Genomic DNA, 23,899 nt, shown 5'->3' with positions numbered 1-23,899 from the left:
GCATCCGCTTTGCTGCAAAGAAGAGCTGCATGGAGAGCCCTATGGTATGTGGATGGCAGCAGAGAGTGATGCAGGTGAGCAGAAAGAGACAGTGCTTGTCTTGGGGGCCAAGGAAAACATCCATAGGGGGAGCAAGCACCTCCACAGTCTGCTGCAAAGGATAAAGTATGATAGAGCTTTTATAACAGTCAAATGCAGTCCCTTTTCCTAGCTAACTGGAGATCTTTAACTCTCTACTGATTCTCTTTTGATTATTTATTCATCCTGTTCTCTTAATTTGTGCAAGCTCTGAGGATAAAGGCAGCAGGTAGAAAGAGTAATCATGCCACCCCTTCCAAACCACTTCTGTGCTTTATCTTGAACTCATACCCAGTCCTAAATGGAAGAAGGAACCTTTTCCCCTAAACCATTAGCCACTTGAGTAATCACTTGCTAGCTAAGAGTAGGAATGGAGAAGTCATATAAAAAAAGCAAAAGGGAAAATTCACCTCTAAGAAGTATCTCTCCTTACAGGAGCCCTCACCGAGCCCAAGTGATGCAGCTCCTGGACAGCCATGGGAACCCACAGCCCCTGCTCCTGCCATACCTGCAATCCTTCTCCAGCTCTTTCGACTCGTCGGTGCAATAGAAGAATCTGCCTTTGAAGAGCTGCACAGCAATGACAGCAAAGATGAACATGAAGAGCATATAAACAATGAGGATGTTGAGGACGTTCTTCAGGGAATTCACCACGCAGTCAAAGACAGCCTGGGGACAAGAAGACAACGAGGTCAAGGGGCCAGAAGAAAGGCAAAGTGCATTACCCTGGCATCTGGCATTGGCCCACATGTGAGAGCAGTTACTCAACAGCTAAACCCGTGTGTGCTTTCATTGGCTTGCACACCAACTGTTTGGTAGGAGAAAACATTGGCTCCCAACAACTCCTGCTCGCTTGATGGGTTTGGCGTGCCACTAAGTTGGGGTTTTTTTTGGTGCTGCCCACAAAATCAAGAAATACCAGCCCTAAGCTAACATTCCCATGGCAAATCATGAAATGAAAAACGACCATCCATAATGGATTGGGAAAAAACTCATGAAATCTGCCACTCATTGGCCGTTATTTGAACTGTTTGAATAATAAGAAAAACACACTGGATGCAAAACAACCAAATCCTCTGAACAGCAGTGAAGTGTCTATCAAAATTAAGTATGAATAACCTAGTGAGCATGTGTCACTTCTGAACTCTGTGAATAACTTCTCATACATTCATTTTTTGGTTATTAGTCACCGATTCATTGTTACAAGTGATTTGCAACTTAATTTGAGTCTGAGGAGTTTGTCATAATTATAGAAATGGAGCTGTGCTGCTGCCTGAGCACAGGGCTTGTACTATGCTGTTTCTGTTTCTCTGAATGGAAGTGAATAATTCCCAGAATTATGCTCCTAATGCAACACAGAAACCCAAAATTAAAACACTGGAAGTATCTCTAATCACTCTATTAATCTTGCTGATTGTTGTCTACAAGATCTCATCCAGGAAAAAAATGGAAAAGAGTTTTGAAGACAAGCCATGTGAATCTGACTTCTGCTTCACAAAGATTTCTGAATACTTCTTTAGAAATGGGAAAATTACTCTGTAAAATGACTTGAAAGTAAGGAAGTCATTCAACAGAAAGCGAACGCTTTGCAATCTGCAGTAAGACAGAGCTGCTCTTGACTGCTGCATGACCCAAGCATTGTGCATTTCAGATTTCCAAACAAATAAAGATCATTTTCTACATTGTTCACCACCACGCTTCCTTATCTTGGGAGGTAAATTTAGTGCACATGAAAATGCATGAAATTAAAATTATTTAGGCATGAATTGCGGGTAAGGACAAAGGCAAATCTGTATAATAAGTAACTCTAATTTTTATGTAGCACTATGTGAAAACAGGAATCGTCAGACGTTGTTTCACCACTGCAAAAGCATCCTTCATTTCTCCCCCATCTCTCAGAGAAAACAGCCTGAAAGCACTAATGAGACGTGAAGACGTTCTATAATAGATATTCCAGAATTCCAAAATGCAGAAATGATTAAATTTTGTAACAGCTTCCACTGTCCTTCCAGGGCTGGCTCCATCTCAAAGCATTCTTCAGATGGTGCTGAATAAGTAACCACCAGACATTACGTTTATTTCACTTTGCAGCTCAGCGTTCTGGAGATGAAAGGGTACAGCTATAAAACCCCACACCATGCATTCTTTAATAGAAGAGATGAACAGATTAGAACTCCTCCCACAGCAATGCCATTTCTCTTCAGATAGACTACGGAAAACCTATTTTCTGGTGCATCATTTCTAGGAGCATCACATGTGCAAACAGTAATTTAATTTACGTGCAACTTTTTTTTGCCTTTCTTTTTTTAGAAGTTTGATTTTTATGTGGCTTCACAATAATTCACAAACTGCGTCCAATGTTTGCAAAATTAACAAGTGTCTGACATTTGCCAAACATCTGCATGGCTATTTTTGTAGATCTGGCAAGGAGACGAATTGCAACAAAATAAAAGAAACAAAATTAGCTCGGATGAAGTTAACTCCATCAGCTTCCACTCAGATCTGCCGCAGACCTCCAGACAAAGCAAGCTTTGGGGTTGTTTGCCCTCTAACCTTTAGTTTTGGCAGCCGTTTTATGGTCTTCAGTGGTCGGAGGACCCGCAGAACCCGCAGCGACTTGATCGTGTTGATGTCCTTGCCTTTGGTTCCTCTGCAAGGTATGAAAGGCACAAGAACAACAGAGGGAACAGTTTGGTCCTCAGGGCATTAGCAAACCACCCAGTGCTACCCAGGGGTGTCACGTTTTGGTGCCATCCTCCCCTTGGATGCAGAGGGCTGCAGGCGACCGCTCACTTGTGATGTGTGGAGGGAAGCTGGGGCAGCACATGGACACTGCCAGACTCAGCCTCCAGTGCTCTCCAGCACTTCCCACCTTACTTCTAAGCGTCCCCAACGAACCAGTGGCCTTCCTACCCCAGCTCTCCTCTGGCAGCGCTCACAGCTGGGCAGCACATATGGGCTGATGCCATTGGGAGGCTCACTTCAAAAGTGAGAAGGTCACACTGGCTGCTCACCCTGCCCCAGGCAGCTTGGGAAGACAGGAGGACATTTCTGTGTGCTCCTGGTACCTCTCTAGCAGGGAAGCTGCGTTGGGACCAGCAGGCAGTGATCAGTGGAGACTCTTTGGTGAGAGGCAGTGCTGTGCTCAGGACCAGAGCTGCTCTGTGTGCCCACAATCCTGCCCTCAGGTCTCTTTTGGAAGACATGCTACCAAACCCATGCTGGACCATGCAATATGATGGCATATTACATGCCTGGAACAGCACCAGGGCAACTCCCCACTTATGCATGCAGGCGCTGTAAGTCAGACTATTTTTTTAGTTCTTGTGTGTGCATGACATGAGGCCATTACTCTTGTCACCACAAAGAGGAACTAGGGGGAGAAAGGAGCTACTTTTCTCGTGCACTTCCAAAATGAACGGAAAAGAATTATTTCCCTCCCCACACGGTTACATATTCTTCCAATCCAACTGCAAAACAAAACAAAACAAAAAAGGCATTCTCCTTCATTTAGTATGAAGTGAAAATGGGATGGAAATCTTTAACAGAGTTTAATTCATGACTGGAGGTTTGGGTCTGAGGCTGAGCTGGGGTAACACAGGTGGGAATGAACAACATGTTGAGCAGATGCTGATATACCTACGCTAGTCTTCAGCTTGCTAACAAAGTTTGTCTACTAGGAAAGCAATACAAACACAAACAACACCAGAGACCCCTCACAGTGTGCACAAGGAGTGAGGTGCAAAGCCTACCCACAGCCTGTTAGCAGCCAGCCTTCTGCACCGTGCTGGAGAGGCACGGAGACTGGGAAGAAATGATCTCCTTTTGTGGGAAACCAACATTTCTGAGCCCTGCCAAGCGGCTTTTTGCAATCTGGCCACTTCTAACAGACCAGAAATTCAGCACCAACACTGTGTTACTCAGTACAAATACTGGGCCAGACTCTGTAGCCTAGAAACACACATTCCTGTGACACATCCAGACTTTTTTTCACAGTTATCTGTAACTGCTGCTGTCCTGAAATACAATTAGAAGTCAGACATAAGTAATTTTTGGAGGGCTATAGGTTTTGTCCTGATGATCTCTACATAGAATATAACCTGCCTCAGCACATGATTTAGAAGGAATGGAGAGGAGGAAGAAAGGAATGGAGATTTACCTGCTCTCTCCCTCCCAGTCTCTCAGGGCTGTTTTAGGGCCATTTTAGCAGCAGCAGCAGCAGATGGAAGCTGCCTGCTCGCAGTCTTGTGTCCATGTGGCTGTGCTAATGCTCATGGAGTTACAGGACTGATTTCATACTGCAAAAGAGCCATTACATATTTAAAAGGAATATTTTTTCAATTTGTATCAGAGACCCTTTAATCTGGTCTGCATGAAGCAGACGGACAGCATAGTTAAGCTGGTTTTCTCTTTAAGTCTGAAGATAAATGAAGACTTACTCCATGTTCAGCTTTGCATACTTGCTTTCAAATCACAAACTGCTATTGAGCAAGAAGCAGAGCAGAAGGCAGTGAAGAAGTAGGAGCTGGGGGATGCAGGAGTGAGAGAAAAGCAAAGGAGAGAGGGTTGAGGGGCAGCAGGAGGAAAGAAAAAGCCCATAGGAAGAGGAAGGGACACCTTGGTCCAGAAATATATTAAATCTTTGGTTGTTTGTAGCCACATTTCTGGTCTGTAAATACACTCACAGCCCAGCTTAGCAGCACCGCCTCTCGCAGGTGGCAACTGAACCTCGACAGTCCTCAACTGGCTCAAGGCTGAACCACAGCAAATTCCCATCCTGTATCTTCCCAGCATTCCTGATCCAGGAGATCTGAAATCCTATTTTCTGTGCTGCTGTTTATTTGTGTCAAATAACAATTGCAGCAGTAAGGCCTCAGGAAAGTGAAGCCTGAGATGGGAACAGAGATAATTCTTGGCTCTGAAGGAGCCATCTCAGGTATTAAAGGGCTGGCCCCAGGCACAGAGCAATGACCTCTGTGGATTTAATACTGGGGGGATGGTTAACCCAACCTTCTGGTGACAGCAAATCCTTCCTCTTTGCTGCATGATGGATTAAGTGGCTTTTTCCTCACCCGAGGAAGTGTGTGCAGACTGCCCTGAGCGCTGGGAAGTGAAGGGAGACAGCTCCAGCCCTAAGAAATTCCTTCTCCCTGAACGAAGGACACTAAGAAGGGTTGATTTTTATTTTTCTTTCTTTCAGACACCCAAGCAAATTAAGAGTATGAGCTGATTAAATGTTAATGGGATTTATGATCTAAGTCATAAGGATCCTGAAGAATCTTACTTACTTCTTATCACTAAGAGCTTTACCATAAGAGAAAGCTTTTCTGAAGGACTGGTGCTCAGAGTCAGAGCATTGCAAACTGCATTTTGATTAAATGTAATTTGCAACTATTTCAGCCAAATAGAACCTGAAGAAATGGTTTTGCTGTGTTCAAGAGTTATCTGGACCATGATGGTTTGTTTCACTACGCCAGTACAAAAGCCACAAATCCCAAAAGGAAAGGCCCAGATGGAACTAAAATTCTGTCAAAAGGGGCATGCAAGCACACATTTGACCAGAGCAGTCACACCTACACATATGTCACCACAAAACTAAATGGGTACGGAAGGAAAAGATCTGTAAAAACTACCAAATTTGTAAGAACTATGGAAGAGCAAGGAAGAGAAAGTCAGCAAACAGACCCAGTGACCTGTAGGGGGAGGGAAACAGGAAGGAAGAAAAGGAAGAAAAAAAACAGAACCAAAACTTATGTCAGTCCTGGTTGCATTAGCCAGTATGGTTTTCCTGGAGCAGCTACCTGGAGTCTCCAAGGCAGCATGGATGCCCCAGTGAGGAGGAAAGGAGGTCACCCTGCCCTGCCTGAGCTCAGAGCTGCCTTCTGTGTCTCAGGGAGAAGGAAGGAAGAAATGAGCAGCCAGAGTTGGGGCCTCAAAGAGCCCTCCTGGTGTGCTGCAGGGGAGCGAAGCCCACTGCTGGCCCAGGGCTGTGCTGTGACTGCAGGTCCCTCTGTGTCCCCTGCCATCCCCAAGGGAAAGCTGCTCAATGCCACCAACCAAACAGCCCCTGCAGATGCCTAAGTGTCACTTTTCACACCTCCTCCTTTGAACATCGCACCTCCTGTCCTCTCAGGATCTCTCCCACTCTTTTCAGGTCAGGCAGGGCCAGGCTGTGTCACCAGAGCTGGAGACCTAAAGCTGCTTTAGATCCAACACTTGCTTTCCAAGAGCAAAACCACTCCTTTTCAATTAGGAAATAACAATCTTTCTGAACTCACACATCAGCAGTGCAGCCCTCATGGTGCCCTCAAGTATTTCTGATGCTGATCTATTGTGGTTGCTGACATTCTGATCAAACGCAGCAGCTGTCACCTGGCTTTCTAACCTGCTTTTATCCTGTGGTTAAAGGGAATTGGAATGAATGAGAGCTGTTAAGGGTTAGACAATGTTAAGATAACTTTTCACTGAATAATGTGACAGAGGGGTCGATGCGATGGGTGTAACATGGACCATTTCCACAGTGGTAAGTGTGTGTACACACATTTGACAGGCATAACAGTGCAGCAAGATACAGGAATAACATATTACCCCATGAAACTCCTAGAGAGAGATTCCAGCAAGAAGAAGACAAAGAAAGAGCAGAGTCAATGACAAACATAAGGCTATACAGTGCACCCCATGCAACTGCAGACACGTGTTGGCAGAGAAGCCAGTCCCATCCCACTCCCATCGAGTCACTGTCGTAAAAATAAACACACAAGAAAGCAACAGAATGGCTGTGCAGCCATACCCACACATCCCCCAGAGCTTCAGCCCTTCTAGACGTGGTACTTAGAGACAGGGCTTAACGGGCAGCGTTGGTGATAGGTAGGCAGTTGGACTAGATGATCCTAGAGGCCTTTTCCAACCTTAATGATTCTGTGATTCTATAAGTAGGCAGGGCAAATGCACCTTCATCCCTCTGACACTTTGGGAGGTTATATCTTTGGCTGTTTGGCAAACATCATCTGATTTTTCAGGGAGTAGTGTGAATCTCTCTGTGTCTCAGCCACCCTTCCAGTGCCAAAAATGGAAAAATGCAATCTCTCTGCTCCTATTCATCAGCTATTTCTGTGGAACAAGTGGGCTTTACACCTAGGGCTGGTAAATTTGGATGACATATTTACTAGCTTGCTTTAAGCTCCTCTGCTTCTGTTTCCCTAAAGACTAAAACATGTCTGTGTGTTTGTGGCAAATTTATCTCCAGAAAAAGAAAAGTATTTCCCCTTGAAATGCGTTGCTAAACGGAGGACATTATTATCATTATTTTTTATCATCAGTATTATTAGTCTCTCCAGCATCTCACCGGGGATCTTGCTTTCAAAAATGTTTAAACTACAGCAAAGCATCTTCAAAAGCTGCAGGCAGAAAGGCTGGTTTGAAAGACTGAGTTGAACATCATGCACCTCGCAGCAGTGACTGATGCCATCTCATATGGCTATATAAACAGTCTGTTGCTATATTCCAGATAGAGGTAGGTCTGTTTTTCCTAGGTTTTCAGAGACACATCACATCACCTTGACTGGACACCCACCGGGTCAAGAACAAATTAACTCACACCATCTGAATGGAGATCACAAACAGAAACTACTAAGAGCTACATTAAGTACATTTCTACAGCGACATCAGCGATGGGTGACAGGACTCTGGTATTTGCAAAAACCCTCTAACAAAACAATGAAAATCACCCAGCTCATTCCCCAGAAGCTCATTTTCAGGATTACTAAAATTCAGCAGGGTCAGTGCATCCGTTTGGCTTAACCAAACAGCACAGTTGAGCTAAGGAGCTTGCTATCCATCCAAACTTCATCTCAACAGTCTGATACTTGTTAGTATTCATGACTGGGCAGCAGGAGCAGAGAGCGAGCCATCTCCCCATGAATGACTGGATTTCCTGCTTTCAGATGAGAGCAGAGATAGCAGAAGGGTTCTCTCAGTTCTATGTCAGCACTCTCCCTGCCAGCTGAAATATGGGCACGTAGCAGCAGTTACAATCATAATAAAAATCACAGAAGAAATTCAAATTTTTCCAAGCCTCAGAAACAGGTTTGACTCACTTTAATCTGGAAGGCAGTAAATAGGCAGACAGGTTTTATGCATTCACTTTTGTAAATCCCTGTTCAATAATTGCTCAAAGAGCATGTAAAATAGAAACAGCTTGGGGCACGCTGTTATGAAGCACAGTCAGGGGATGTACAAGTAATTTATTTAAAAGCCGATGAGGGGTTGTTAGATATTCATGGTCCAATGTGAGCAATGGGAAACCTGAGCACAAAAAGACTCAGAAGGATAAAAAATTATTCATTCTAATGGATAACTTGTCCAAAATAAAATCTTTTTGAAGAGAAAACATTTTAGAGGCAAACCCTGATGCTTGCTCTTACGGCTCAGAAGAATTTACCCACTACCCCTCCCCCAGTCTGTCTATAATGTTTGAATTCCTAATGGAAAAAGGGAAAATCTCAGTGAAACACAGAACTGGGCATGCATGCTATGCATGCCAGTATGAGGGGTGCTCTAAAAGTAACGCCTCCTGTTTTATTACATTGTCCCACGACGTCGTAGGCAGACGTTGGTGGTACAGCAGTAGAGGTTGAAACATGTCACCAACATTCCATGGCTTTTTGTCGCTGTGCAACTGATGGCAGCAGAGGGGCAGTCTGACAGAATGGTGTCCGACATGGAAGCGTGTATGAAGCAAAGGGGGGCAACTGAATTCCTCCATGCAGAAAAAATTGACACTGGTTGACATTCCTCAAGACTTGTGGAATGTTTACGGAGACCAAACTGCAGGTGTCAGCACAGTGAGAGGAGGGTGGTGTGTTTCAGCATGGAGATGAGCCACGTTCCAGATAGCCATGCACGGCCCTCACTCCGCAAAAGGAAGAACACTTGGATCAGCTCATCTGTGCGAATCAGCACATCAAATCAGCAGGTAACTGTGTATAGAATATCAGCTCCAATGCACTGGAAATGGTGGTGACAGCGTTGGAATGTTACAAAGCCTGTGCCAGATGGGTCCCACAAATGCTCATGCAGGAACAGAAATAACACTTCATGCAAGTTTGTCAGGTCCTAGTGAACTGGTGTAAGGTTGAAGGTTGACTGTTTCCTGCATCACACGATTACCAGTGACAAGACATGATGTCATCACTACTGCAGGCAAAACTGCAATCGTGGAGCTGCAACATGAATTCAGCACTGAAGGAAAAACTCAAGGCACAGCCCTCAGAAGGTGAAGTGATGTGCGCTGTCTTTTGGGATAGGGAAGGTGTGATTCTTCAGGATTTTCTGGGACGCAGACAAACCATCACCTCTGTCCATTACATTGCAATGCTGACTCAGCTGAAGGCTCAAACTTCTAGGGTCAGTCCATAGAAGAAGACAGCCTTCCTCTTGCAACACGATAACACCAGGCCCCATACCAGTTTGAAGACCATGCAGTACATTGTCAATCTTTGCAGGACTGTCCCACCACGTCCACTGATTTGGTGCCTTCTGACTTCCATCTGTTTGGGCTGATGAAAGATGGATCACACGGGCAACATTTTCCTTGGAATTATTCCATCATAGCGACTGTGAAACAGGGCGTCACCTCTGCTGGCGCAGATTGTTCACTGACATTGTTCATTGCTGGTGTAAATGCGTAGCTAATGGTGAACATGTTGAAAAACAGAGTTTCATAGCTGAGAATCTGTTATATCTAACAGTGTTATCGTGCTCTTGGTACGTGCTGTAGTTTCCATAAGAACAGGTAGGAGGCATTACTTTCAGAGCAACCTACGTACCTGTGACTAATATTATTTAACATTTATTTCTCTCTTCAGCCTTTGTATCTCAAAACAGCTTACCTTAAAACAGAAAAATCTTTTTTTTTGAGAGGAGATGAGTGATAATCAACAGTGGCAAAGTCTCTAACAAGGGATGAGATGGCAGCCCCCTCTCAACATACTTGTACTGGGCAAAACTTTTTCCCAGATCAAAATAATTATGTAGCACAGGATTGGGCACAGAAAGCCCAAACCCCAGTATCTCTATTGAAAATATTGCTCTCAAATACCAGCTTAGGATTGAAGAATTTGTACACATGACTTTAGGTCTGCTTTTTCTGTTCTGTCTTTAATACATTCTACTTGGTAACAGAGAAATGCTGTTCCTCAACTGGTTCGCAAATCATTCCAGAAATTCCATGTCCTGTTCATCTACTGCTTGCATGAGTCCAATCACTGTAGACACTTTTTTTTATCCAGCATTCACTATGAAGAACAATGATCTAAAACACAGATGTTACAGCTCTCATGCGAAGGGGATCTTGACACTTCAGAAAATGAAAACCTCCTGGGAAATATTCCAGACCAACATTACCAGAAAGATCCCAGTATCCTTTTATGCTGGTAGCAACACGTAAGCATGTTGTCAGAGGAGCAGCAGATATGGCCATCTGCCCAAAAATTACCATCAGCCTGAAGGAAGCAAGACACGCTTCCACAGTTGCCTGACAAAGGTGAATGGGTTTTCTCATTAGCAAGTAAAACACTGCTAATTTCTTCATCTTCACTAATCATCGTGTCAACAAACAGGTGAGTGGATTTTGGACATGGGCTGCTAATCGTTCACTGTAATTATTCAAGTCTAATTTAGCAGAAAATTATACTGGCCAATTCTCAAAGCCTACTTCCTGGTCAAGCACAGAACTTCTCAGAAAAATTTCTGCACCGCAGTGACTCTGTGTCCCAGAAATACAGGGGGGTAAATTTCCTTATGCCATCCAACTGTGAGCCCCCCAAATTCTGAGGAACCTGCATGGCTCTTCCTATGGTCTGTTCTGAGAAAAAAAATGTTCCAACTAAGAGCTAATCTTCATTTTATAAAAACAAATTATCTGTGTTTGTTGCATAAAACCCTTTATGACACTAAAGAAGCACACGGAACCTTATTTAATGTCATAAATAGAGGGAGCTATTAGCAGTAAAAGGAAACTCTCTGGAAATACAAATACGCTGAACGAGGGAGGAGGGCAGAAATACCAAGGTATATGAATCATAAATGTGAATCATAAATATCCATAACTCTAGGAATAATGTTCTGTAAGAAGTTCACTGAGCTCTCAGCTCCGTTTATCAACTATTTTTTCATTGCAATGACAATTTTTAAAACGATTGCCTGAAGAGAGAAGACTGCCACAAAGCGTTGTGACGCTTGCTTGAAAAGAAGGTGGCCAGAAGGTCCCCAACGTCTTGGCTCAACCTTTGAAGGAACAGCAAATAAACTCACTCCAAGGCTGGGAGCATTTCCAAGAGATCCAATGTAGATCTTTTTCCACCCAGCTGTAAGATGATGAAGAGCAAAAACCGGACATTTTTCTGAGGAACTGATTCACAAACACTGCACCTGAGCTGGCCATGCACCATGCTCCTGCCTCGCCTGCAGTTTATTCCCTTAGAAACCTGGGTGATAAGAAAAATGTACTTACGAGAAGGCAAATGCCACCAAGGCCCCACTGACCACAATGAAGTCCAAGATGTTCCACAGGTCACGGAAATAGGAGCCAGGGTGGAGTAACAGCCCCAGGTCAATCATCTTAGGAGAAAACACATCCCAAGAATGAGTTTCAGCAAAACAAGTATCAAATTAAAGTTAATGAGGCACAGAGGAACCTCGACCAACAACCCTTCATAAACCCTTCTAGGTTTGGCACCAGCTGGGCAATGTTGAGATACTGAGTCATGCTGTGTATCTCTATGAGCACACAAAGAGCTCTGTCACAGCCAAATTTGAAGCCAATAACTATAACCAAATGCATGCCAGAAAACCACACTAACTGCTGTATAAATTCTTTTCATAGATGCACATTAATTTATATGAACAGACATCTGTGCGTGATAATAGTTTAATTTTATACTACCTCAGTCCTACCAGCTTAGTAGGAGTTAATGCTGGGAATAGGAGGTTATAATGAAATACAAAGAGGGGATGAGAAGACCCACAGCCAAATGCAGCAAAGAAAACTCCCACTCTGGATCACTTGCTAAAGGATGCTGCTCACTGTGCAGCCTTACTTGCTTCTGCATGAGCCTGATTCTTCCTTAAATGCTGCTAAGGATCTTCTAATTTAAATGCTCAACGTGAAACTCGATAAACCAAGCATCAGCTGCTACAGATATTCCTGATCAGCATCAAAAGAAAATGGAAGAAGCAGACGTGTCTCAGTGAGGTTCATCAGCTGCTGAGTCCTGAGCCACGCACAGACATTTCTGCATCGTGCACCCACCTTTCTCAGCCTCTTACACAACCACAGCTACTAAAGATATCTTTATTTTCCTCTGTGAAATGTGAGACTGAAAAGAATGAGGAAGGCGGCTACAGAGAAGCATCTGTTACGTATTGGCTACTTCTGAATGCTGCTCCTGATTTAAAGCTTTTCATCACCAACACCCCCAGCAAGCTCTGCTGCACTCCACCCTCTCCCTGCAGGTTCCCAGAAATAGAAGAGTGTGAATCTGATAGGCGAGGTGAACGTTTGTGTGAAAAGACTCTTACCTTGATCACCATCTCGAAGGTAAAGACACCCGTAAATATATAATCCAAGTACTTCAGAGCCTGAATTGGGAAGAGAAATAAGTGTACGCTGAAATGATCTGCGTGTGAGCAAAGTGTAAAAGGTCTCTTTTAGCCATGGTCTACTAGGCACAGCGCTGATGGATAAACACCCTCTTCATGGAGGTTGGACACTTTGAACAGAAACTTAAATCATCCCGTTTCAGCCTTCAGTATTTTTTCCCAGTCCTTGCCAGCCCACAGAGTGCATGCCCATGGGTTGCCTCAGTGCACCTGCATACCCAGCACGTTTAATAAGGCAAAATGGATATTACAAATCAAAATATTTGAACATCCTTTCCTGAAAAGCTTGTTTGCCAGCATCTGTGTAGCGGTCTGGGTTTTTCTGCTGTAACTGATGATAACACTATTAAAGACATTGGGATCATAAGAGAGTGATAAAACCCTTTTGTTAAAGCTCATTGCACAGTTATTAAGGATGTGGAAGAAAGATTGCTTGTAGATACTTCAGCTCATTACCTCTATAGGGATTCCTTGATCCTTGTTGGAAAAAGATGATACTGACAAGACTCAAAGGCAGGAGGCCAGCTGCATACCACAGATAACTACGTCAAAGATTCTAAAATCAGGCGACTGCATCTTGCAATCTGTGAACCCCTCAGCCCTGCATGCTCACTGGTGCCCACACAGCAGGCTGTGACCACCTCTGTGCCCCTGTTCTGCTGTGGGTGTGCTGGGGGACCCCGCTCCCTGCTGCAATGACCAATGCTGCACTGGTTGGGTTGGGTTGGGAGTTGGTCACACTCCCACTTCTCAGAAGATGAACCTTCTGAGTTTGGCTTCATACCCACGCATAAATAATTTCCTACTGGTTCTACTCATTATGCCAAGGCAACAAGCCGCTTTCATACCACTTTTTCCTTCCTCAGATTCTGCTCCTTTGGAGATGGGAACCTGCACGCGCATAACTGCCAGGAGAAGAAACACAGCTTTATTCTGGCCACGCTGGCCAGCACTCACATCGTTCCTCGGCGATTCTGCTTGGACGGGGTCTTCTGCTGCCAGGGCAATGCTGCTGAGGGCAATGACGATGAGGATGACCATCTCGAAGTAGCGCAGGTTGACGATGTAGTGGAAGAGACGCCGGATCCTGCGAACGACAGAAGCACGTGGAGGAATGCTGCAGGTGCCCCACAGCAGTAAGTACAGCACGGTGGCAGAAGGACAGCGTTCAACAAGAAGGACATCTTTAGGGTTCTTATCACAACAACGATAAGAAAATACAAACCAGGATTAACAGCTTTAATCTCAAGCTTGCAACAGTTCTGCAGTGAGATTTATGATAAAGCATTTAACATCTCTGTACTGCTCCTTCTGCAAAGCAGGGATGTGCATCTATCACAAGAGCACTATCAGAAGAAAGAAATCAAGTCTGAATGCCTGAAAGACAAATTACACGCCCTTCAAACCTATTCTCTTTGAACTGACAGAAAGAAGTCCTGTGAGTTCAAAACTAGTTTCAAAATCCTTCTAATATCAAGTAATCCCTTTGAAATTGACATGTTTTAGGTACTTTGAGACCCTCAGCTGAATCTGGCACTGTAACTGTGACTGTTTGTTCTCAGAAGCTCTCTTTTGCACAGCACCTCTTCCTGCACTTTATTCTGAGCCATTCCTTATATGTTGGACAAATACTTAAACATAATATATTTGATGAGTTTAATATTCTGGTTCATAAATGGTGTCCGAGAAAAGTAACAAATGCTTCATTTTCTAAGCAAAGGAAAACTATTCCTATATTTCAGCTAATTTACAAACACTTCACAAACACTTCACAGCAAATGCAGAGAACTCTACATAAATCCATTGAACAAAGGTCTTCAGTTCTGTCAAGAATCAAATCATGCATGCAACTAACCAACAACCTTGTTATGGAAGATGTAATTCAGTTACTGTATTGCATTTTCTCTAACCAAACATCCAAAGAGTCAGATTTTGCTTTTCGCATCGACTTACATCTTCCTTTTCTCTGGATTACTAATGGATGCAGAATGAAAAAGAATTACAAATATCAAGGGTTCAGATTTGATATGAAGCAACACGAAGGAAAATGTTGTGGTCTCCTGAACTCCTTACTCTATTCCTTGACAGTAGAGGGTTATCATCTATGTTCTCTATGAATCCATACAAACAAAAACCAACATTTTCAACGACTGCCTGTAATTGCAATTCACGAATCAAATTCAATTCATCACAGAAATAACATCTTTATTTTTAGATCTTCATCATTCATAACAAGTGATGAGAAAGCAGAAGTATGAGTAAACCTCCAGTGGTGCTGGAGGAACCACCATAATGCATGTGTGTTTGAAAAGGGTGGGTGGCACATGGGAAGTGATGCATCTCATTAACGTTTCCCAAACGCCCTTTCTGGCAGGACCTGGGTCATGTATCCCCCATGGGGTTTGGAAGGGAGCTAGTTAGAAAGAGATGGGGTGAAAATCTTCCCAAGCCAGAAAGCAGAGAGACCTCTCCAGAGAACTAATCAGCAGCCACCACATCTAGGGGCATCCAGTTGGGTTTGCATCTTGCCCAGAGAAAGAGAAACAAATTGCTGGCATTCCTGGAGCTAGGACTTCGTCTTGCTATTTCTTTTGGGTTTTGTGTTATAACACCTCTCTTCCAGGCAACTTTTTTTTTTTTTTTAATGGTCTTTTTGTAGAACTTCTGGTGTGGAGAGCAAGAGATATAAACAAGAAAACTCAAGCACCATTGAACTCTGGAACACAAGGCTCAGGACGAGGTGAGAAAAGGCAATCGCATGCAGCAAATGACAAAATTTTTCTGGTTTTTTTTTGTCAGCACAGTCTGCTGCTCAGCTCAGACCTTTCTTGACCTGGGGATGCCCACCTCCTGTTCTCAGGAGGTAGAGGTTGCTAACTTTAGCAACACTTTTGTAGCTAACACTCGTTTTTGGTGGTCATGTCACAACAAAAAAGACCCAAGTTCCCAAATAACAGGGAAATACTGCTTCCTTACCCAACCAGACAGGGTCCAATCTCCATAATTCAAGTCTGTCTCAGACAGCTGCATTTTCTGCTGCACTATGAGTGCACCCCAGCTAATGCTCTCCCTCCTATTAGCAGCATTTTAGACAAATCCAAAGGAAATTATTTGAAATAGTACAGTCATGATCGCAGCATTCTGATAAGGGAAAGCCTTCTGCACTTTCAGCTCAGTTATCCTGAAGATTTCTGAGGTTCATTGGCAGGTGGCTGGAGAAAACCAGAAAGAACAACCGTCTCTTTCATGGATCTCACACAGAAGGGGCTCTTGTCTTCAGTTCATTTCCTTCAGAGATTAGATTAGCAGCAGTTTGGGTCATTTTCCCTCTCTTACACCTGGCTTTGAGAGTCTCCAGTCTTCCCCAATGATACAGCTGCACAAGCAGAGTGTATGACCCTGGAGCAGGCAGTGAATCACAGAATCATAGAATGGCCTGGGTTGCAAAGGAGCACAGTGCTCATCCAGTTCCAACCCCTGCTGTGTGCAGGTCACCAACCAGCAGCCCAGGCTGCCCAGAGCCACATCCAGCCTGGCCTTGAATGCCTGCAGGGATGGGGCATCCGCAGCCTCCTTGGGCAGTGGTGTAGGCTGAATTACTTTGTGGGTACTTGCATTTAAAGGAGAGATTCAGCCTGCCAGACCACAGCTTCTACCACAGATGCATTTCTGATGTCAAAGATGAGCACATGGAGCGGACCCTCCTTGTTCCACTGACTATACAGGCATCCAGGATGTCTCATCGGGACAGCAGAGTGTCAGCCACTGTTCCCTTTAATCAGCTTGCCCTAGGAAGGGGCCAAGCCTACTTCTGGAACCTGAACATGCAGAGGACAACCTCAGAGAACAGCAACTAAGATATGCAACACGTCTACCCGGGCCAGAGAGAAGCAGTCACATCTGCTCCTGGCAGATATCTGGGTTGGCAGAAGTTTCAAACACCCTCTGTTGCCCTAAGTGACTGCTTTAAGTGACTCATAGGCCTTTATGCTACAATTATTACAACCCCCGCTGCACTTGTCTAGTCCTGCAGCCCTTCAAAGCGACACATTCTCTATTTACAGCCTTTGCGTACAAAGCTCCCCGTGAGGCAGAGATGCCTGAAGCAGAAGAAATGCTGTAATCCCAGCAGATCCCACAAGCTGTACTCTCAGACTTAGAAAATGGAAATAAATAAATAAATAATCATGCATTTCCAATTCAAAGTTTTCGGTGATGTGGGAGTAATGGAATAATAGAAAAAAATACAAATTCCAGCAGACGATCCTTCAAGGATCTGCTGCCATCACAACCACCTCCTGCCTGCGCCTCCTGGAAATGTCTCCTCCCAGTGCTGCCCATCGCTCTCATCACTGGCAGCCACATTTCCTGCAGTGATCTACAGCTGAACAAATAACTGCCCACAGTTAAGAAGGGTCTGCCTAAACCGTCATCGTTTCCCTTTACTGGCAATTGATTCTCCTAATAAAGCTGAGCTGAACAGCAGTATCTGGTTTGCAGCCGCCACGAGCTTTTATTTGATTTTCCAGTGCTTTTGATAGGCAGAGATGAAGATTGAGCTAATGATGTTTGTCTGAACACCCATCCTTGAAGTACATGTAACCCACGAGCACCATTTAAGAGCCAAGGGACTTACGGGTTCGTAGGACTTAGGATGAACATGGAACTGTAAGGCAAGATTGGTTTAGGCCCATTTTTTGTCAAGTCATCAACGTCCTTCTTCTCTTCTGCTTTACTTTCAAACTCAACGTTGTTCACTGAAACATGAATTAAAGGAAACAGAAATCAGAGTTAAAAATGCATCTCCCCTCTGCACAGAGCAGGCTGCCTGCAACAGCTGGATATGCAAACAATGCAGCTGGGATAGAAAACAGCTTTGAATATGTTGATTAAATGTGATGAACAATCATTTGATTATTATCACCGCTATTTACTACAGTACTGCAATTATATTTCTTAACCGCTGTACTGGTGAGCAATACAGCAGAAATGGGCAGGAAATGAAGATGCCCAGAGCAGACAAAGAAACCTTGCATTTATTTGTATAAGAGCTGCCAAAGTGGGGATGGAGAGCCCATCCCAAATATCATAAGCCACTATGGAGAGATCAGCTGGGGATCTTTGGAAAGAAAAAAAGGCAACGAGTCCCACCAACCTCATGATTCTGAACCTTTTCCCACAGATGAGTAGCAGGATTGGCTTTGCAGAACATAAAAGAACAAATTCATAGATGAGCTTTAATACTATTTGTGCTAAGGGCTGGAAAGGACTTCTTGGATCAGCAGGTTTCACGTCTGCATTGTGCACCGCCGTTTTGGCATCGCTCCCCATGTACAAAAGTGTCATGTTCCACCTCACATCAGGCTTTTAACTTACACAACTCCATTTCAGAAGATCATTCTGAATCTCAGTCCCAAAAGGTTGGAAATATGTTTTATAATTTCCATTGTAAGTTTACTTGCAGTGGGTTTGTAAGATTATTTACTTAAAATAATGTTCAATATATGAACTGGAAGACATTTCAGACCGCGAATGCTTTTCTCAGACAGAGAGATTCACTTCTCTATTAATTCACAGGAGCTGGTATCCAAAACCCTCACTCACTTATCATGCCTTAGAAGAAGGGGTTTTTATTCCCTTTTATTTTGCAACAAAATGACATTTCGCTGTGTGTGAGTGACACGTTCCATCAATCCCTTGCTGTATCTCAAGCTAGATACACAGGAAATGGCCAGGAAGGAAAGAGTGTGATAAACTTTGATTGATGGGAACTCAGTATTGCAATAAGGTAAAATCACCAGTTGGGAAAAAAAAAGAAGAAAAGATGACAGGTTAAGTCCCATGTGGCTGACAGTGGCAAAGCACGCAGAGCCTCAGCTCTTGGGACTTCTCCATGCCATGCCTGCACAGCTTGGGATGAGCCACAAGCTGCTCAGCTTGTGTCTGGATATGGGGTCTGTCTGCAAAACAGCGTAAACCCACCCCTACAGACCTATGGCTCTGGAAAAGAATAATAACAAGTGGCAGGGGGACAAAGCACTCACTGGGAATGACGGTGGTTTCTCCTGGCGGGGCAGTGATGGTGACAGGGATGTTCACAGTGGTGGTTTTGTCCAGAGGCGGCTGAATCATGCGTGTCACGTTCTTCTGGTTGTCAGCATCTTCTGGCTGCTCCGGCACTTTCTGCAGATAGGTGCTGGGAAGGGTGTGCACCGGGATGCTCACACTCCCACTGGCCTCAATCTCACACTGATTCTCCCTAAGGCAGAAGAGCAGATGTTATTAAATACGCTCTGACAAAGATTCATAGAACATATGCTGCAGTTCCTGCTAGATTTTCCTAGACTGTTCTCTACATAGAAGTCCTTTGCAGAAAATTCACAGGCTGCAGGAAAACCTCCTGGAAGCACAAGGTGCGACCTGTTCCTCTGAGACCTGAAGCGACATCCAAATACAGCATTAAGAGAAACCATGCCAGTGAAAGCAACTTTATTCCAATTAACGAGATTCATAACCATGTTCCCTGAGTAAGGACACATGGCACTTGCATGCAGCAGTGACATTAGCTCTCCAGCATCAGCTGCTTTCTGAATCAATTCTGACATTCTGCTGCTTAATGTTCTCCCGAGGCCTTATTTAAATGTGGTGATTCTCTTTTCCAGTCCTAAACCACCCTGTAACGTTGTCATAAATGGCTTCTGCAGCTTTTCCTCCGCAGCAATGACTATATTTCAGTGAGCACATGATCAAATGAAACACTATGCAAAGTGTTTTGAAACCCATCTGAAAGGAAGATAATATAGACAGGAAAATGATTATCTCAGTGCCACTCACAGCTCTCCATGGTGACATGAACTCTATTCTAAGGAATCCCAGTGCAATTTCTTTTCCATCAAATTAATAAAGCTGAAAAGGCAATCTGTCCTTCTTTATTAACTACTCTAAATGCCTCACCAATACTATTTTTCTCATTTGACTTACATAAAAATTAAACAGAATGGGATACATCATTGTTCTTAATGGAAGAACCCATTTTGCTAGCAGCCAAGTGCTGCAGCAACTGGTGATGCAGCCCATAGGCTCAACAATGAAGAGGAGAAAACCTGGAGGACTGAATGTCCCATAAAGGTGTGTTACTCAAACATCAGTTTCCTTCAAAGGCTGTGAAATTCTCTGCTCTGTGTCATGTCCTGGTTTATCTGTTGGTACTGACACCAAGGATAATTCATTCCTGAAACCTGAAGCGCTCTATGGGCAAGCATGGATGAAAACCATCTTTGTGAGCCTCTGTCTATGACGGACTGATGGTTGGACTTGATCTTATTGATCTTTTCCAACCTTAATGACTTAATTCCAATCAGATCACAGCTGATTTATGGAAAATGGCACTGCAGATTATAGTGGTAACTGGTGCGAGTGCAGCAGGAACGGCAGGAATGCCACATGGATGGGAAACAAGCTGATTTGAAGCAGGCATTTGGGGTCTCACGGCCCTGAGCTGGCACAGGAGCACTTCCAGTCGCACACTTACTTGGGCTGATGATTCTGGTGCTCCTTCTCAGCAGTCTCCCCTTCCTTCTCCCTGTTCTCCTTCTCCACCGAATCGTACGTCGACAACGCCCTGCTCCTGAACCGGTGCCGTCTGTGAGGCTCCTCTCCATTCTCACCCTTGGAGCAGGGCTCTCCTTCCCGGTTCCCAGACCTCGACCCTCCACGGTGCCGGGTTCTCCGCTCGCTCCTGGCCCCATTGATGGTCCCATTGCCCTCCTTGCCTTGCCGTTCTGCAGAGTGCCGGTGCGTGCGGTGCCTCCGGTGCTCCTTTTCAGCGCCTTCTTCCACCGACCCCCGGCGATGGTGCCTCTTCCCTCCTTCCAGGCCCCTGATGCGCTCACCTTTCCCTTCCTTGCTGCCCCCTTCCACTTCCTTGCTGCGACTTCTGTGCTGCCTGTGCCTCTCCTCCTTATTGTTGATGCCAGATTCCCCATTTTCATCTTTGGTCACATCACCTTTCTCTTGCTCTCCCAATTTCTCCTTATCCCGATGCCGGTGATGCTTCCGAGGAGCTTCTGCTCCATCAGTAGAGCTGACCTTGATCTGCTCCACCTCCTGCATATCCACAGGGCTCAGCTTGCTGATGTTGTTCCTCCCTTCACCCCTTGGCTCCACCACCAGTGGCCGATCCAAGTGGGTCTTCATGTCTGGACGGATGTGTAGGGTCGTGGCATAGCGCACCCGCTCCTCAGGGTCCAGTTCATTGTACAGAGCCTCACAGCTGGCTCGGAAATTGTGCATCCGAATCTGGCTGGTTCGCTGCTCCCAAACCGACTTGGATTTGGAGGAGTTCTGCTGCTTGCTAACAAGAGGAGGAAGGAGACAAGTTAGCATTCAGCTTCTTGTATTAATTCCCTACAAAGCAAGCACCAAAAACAAAAAAAAAAAAAGAAAAAAGAAAAAAGGAATTTCAGCTGATAGGGGGGATCAGACAGTTAAGCCAAAGAAATTATAGGAATGGAGAGAGAACATGAGCAGGGAAAGCCAGCGGGATCATCAGCGTTAGTTTGTCCCCACACGCTTCAGGCACTTTGAAACAGGCCCCAAGGAAAGGAGTTCTCTTGGTTTCTAAAAGGTGATGATCCCCCTTGAAAGCCTGAGGCATAATCTGAAGGATTATAAATCCTGCCCACCAAAATTGTACAGCACAACTGCAGTTGTGAAGCAGCTCACAGGGCTTCTCCCAAAATCCCTGCACCTTTCTGACCCCAGGGACTGAGAGAGCCACACACAGATGCAGACATGATGAGAACACTTTTATTCCCTGGAGCACTTGCTCCTTTCTGTCCTGTTCTCTGCTACAACCAGAATACCGCTGCTGACATTGCCTTACTTCTTTGATTTTCCAGCACAGCACCTGGTTTCTGTCCACCCCATGTGAATGTCACATTCTCAGCCAATGCAGGAAGAGAAGATTTGCCTTTCATCCTAAACACTGCAAATCATATTCTGCTTTCCCATAAAATCAAAGTAAATCCACCAGCTTCCATGGAGGAATTCCAGATCTGGCTTGAAGTTGGCACCTTTTTCCTTCTAAACGAAACAACTTTTAACACAGAGAGGAAAAAACATTTCCCTTCCACCACGCTGCTCTCCACCATGCTGATGTTTCCATTTGCTACGCATCAGCCTGGGTTCAGTGGCCGGAGGGGCTGCACAGTGCTCACGAACCCCAACCACTTAACACACACCCCACAAGGCTGCAGAAATAGGGCAGCAGACATCCTTATATACACTCCGGGCTCCCCTGACAATAGCAGAAAGCAGATTTTGTGCGTGTCTGTGCTGATTCAGAGTGTCAGGATCTGTCGCCACGCTCAGCCTCCGGGGAGGCAGCGTTCAGATGGGCTCACAGAGCACAGCGGGAGCTGTCAGAACGGCTTTGCGTCTCAAATGCTCCGCTGGGTTTGGGGTTTGGTTCTTCACCGTGGGTGCTGCTGCCTGGCTCTGCTAAAAGAGGCAAAAAAACGCGACTTAAATGTTCGCTGCAGATGGGAGGAGGGCACGCAGGCAGATGCGAAGCAATCTTAATCCAGAAATCAGGGTGAGCACAGCTTATCACCAAAACTACAAATCTAAGCCTCGCTGTTCCCAGAGGGCACATCCAGGGCAAGTTTCCCACCAGCTGAGTACCCGATTGACACCACAACAGTAGAACGAGTGGCAAAAACCACGGCTCTAAGTGTCAATGCAGGGCACATAACTCAGATCCCAACTGAATCCCACGTATCACGCAGAGGGCTCATGGGGCACAGCACCCCAGGCTGCCCTACTGACCCCTGGTGCATGAGGTGGACAGCTGGCAGCAACCCAGTAATTCGTTAGGGTTCAGTGCTGGGAAAGGTTCAGCTACTATCACCCATCTACTTGGTTTCAGAGGGAATCAGTAAAGCCTCCTCTGACCCCTTCCCTGCTGCTCCATAGAATATTTCCTAAGGGAAGACGTGCTCCACACTTGCAGCCTTGCACCATCAGAGATGGAGCTGCTTGGCACAGTTGTCCCTGCACATCTTCTGGGATGGATGGGTGAACGGATGGATGCCTTGCTCTGCAGTGCTGCAGATACAGCATTGCCAAACTATAAGCAATGAAAGTAAACCTCCTCTCTCCGGGACAGCACACAGGGAAACAAGGCAGCTTGGCTCTATGCACATGCATGTCTGAGCTCTGCAGCACTGTTCTGAGGGAGCATTTCTCACTTCACAATGAAAGTCCTCAGGGTGAGGACCAGCTTCTGCTTAGTGCTTTGAACATCCAGAGAAAGCTGCCAACACCAAAGGGATAAATAGGAAAAACACGTTAGAGTTGGTAAAGTGCCTTTATGCTGATTGAGGTCCTCCATCTCTCTCTAAACGGAGCACGGCACAGCCTCCTGCTCCACAGGTGGGCACCATGCTGGGGTGGGATGCAGAATTACATATTCACAGAGGATTTCAGAACCCTCCCATGAAGGTTAGGGTCATTTACCTCCAAGTGGATGAACGGGCTGCTGTGACAAAGAGTCTCGCTTCAGGAGGGGCCTTTTCATTGTTTCACTTACTCCAAGAACAGAAATCAGCCTCACAACTACCTCTGTGGTACTAAGGGTCCTGTGCTTGACTTGGTGAGCTGGGTGCACACACCAATAAGAACCTGGAATCCAGCAAGGCACACATTAACTAAGCCTATTTTGCTGAAATTTCTTCTTTACAACAGACACCAGCATCACAGACTCAAATTTCACAGCACCTAGAAGTGAGATACACCTTTAGCATCGACCCAGTAGTGGCAGTGATTGCCAACTGACAGCACCATGCAGCCACCCGCTGGCACTGGTCGCTAAGTCCCAGACTGGGAGGCTCAGAATGGCTGCATCCTTTCTCTTTTCCATATGAAAACTCACCAGAAAAAAAAAAAAATTAATCAAAAAAAGAAAAAAAAAATCAGAACATTTATAAAGTGCAGTAAAATAGAAATCAGGAAAATGCGCAGCCTGCCTGCAAGCTCATTACTGCATTCAACCCAGTCGAGAACATCTGGAGCAAGTGACAGCACGCATAAAGCTGCTGCAGGAAATGGGAGCGAAGGAACCGAGCAGGTCGGTCCCTCTGGGGACAGCATTTAGGGTTTT

General features: G+C 45.1%; 1 protein-coding gene across 1 annotated transcript in view; it reads right to left on the bottom strand.

Moving 5' to 3' along the window:
* Nucleotides 1-23,899, bottom strand: part of CACNA1B (calcium voltage-gated channel subunit alpha1 B) — a 165,742-nt gene that overhangs the window by 46,453 nt on the left and 95,390 nt on the right. Inside the window, exons 18-25 of the mRNA XM_042831032.1 lie at nucleotides 20,270-21,091; nucleotides 18,783-18,997; nucleotides 17,375-17,495; nucleotides 13,696-13,825; nucleotides 12,658-12,717; nucleotides 11,591-11,697; nucleotides 2,632-2,728; nucleotides 587-747 (exon numbers count right to left, since the gene is read on the bottom strand). Coding sequence (XP_042686966.1) covers nucleotides 587-747; nucleotides 2,632-2,728; nucleotides 11,591-11,697; nucleotides 12,658-12,717; nucleotides 13,696-13,825; nucleotides 17,375-17,495; nucleotides 18,783-18,997; nucleotides 20,270-21,091 — 1,713 coding nt within the window. The remainder of the gene's footprint in view (nucleotides 1-586; nucleotides 748-2,631; nucleotides 2,729-11,590; nucleotides 11,698-12,657; nucleotides 12,718-13,695; nucleotides 13,826-17,374; nucleotides 17,496-18,782; nucleotides 18,998-20,269; nucleotides 21,092-23,899) is intronic.

Source organism: Centrocercus urophasianus, unplaced genomic scaffold (assembly GCF_019232065.1).
Source record: "Centrocercus urophasianus isolate 14NV4802_14NV808 unplaced genomic scaffold, USGS_Curo_1.0 seq_34, whole genome shotgun sequence".
NCBI lineage: Eukaryota > Metazoa > Chordata > Aves > Galliformes > Phasianidae > Centrocercus > Centrocercus urophasianus.
This window is presented reverse-complemented; position numbering and strand designations above follow the sequence as displayed.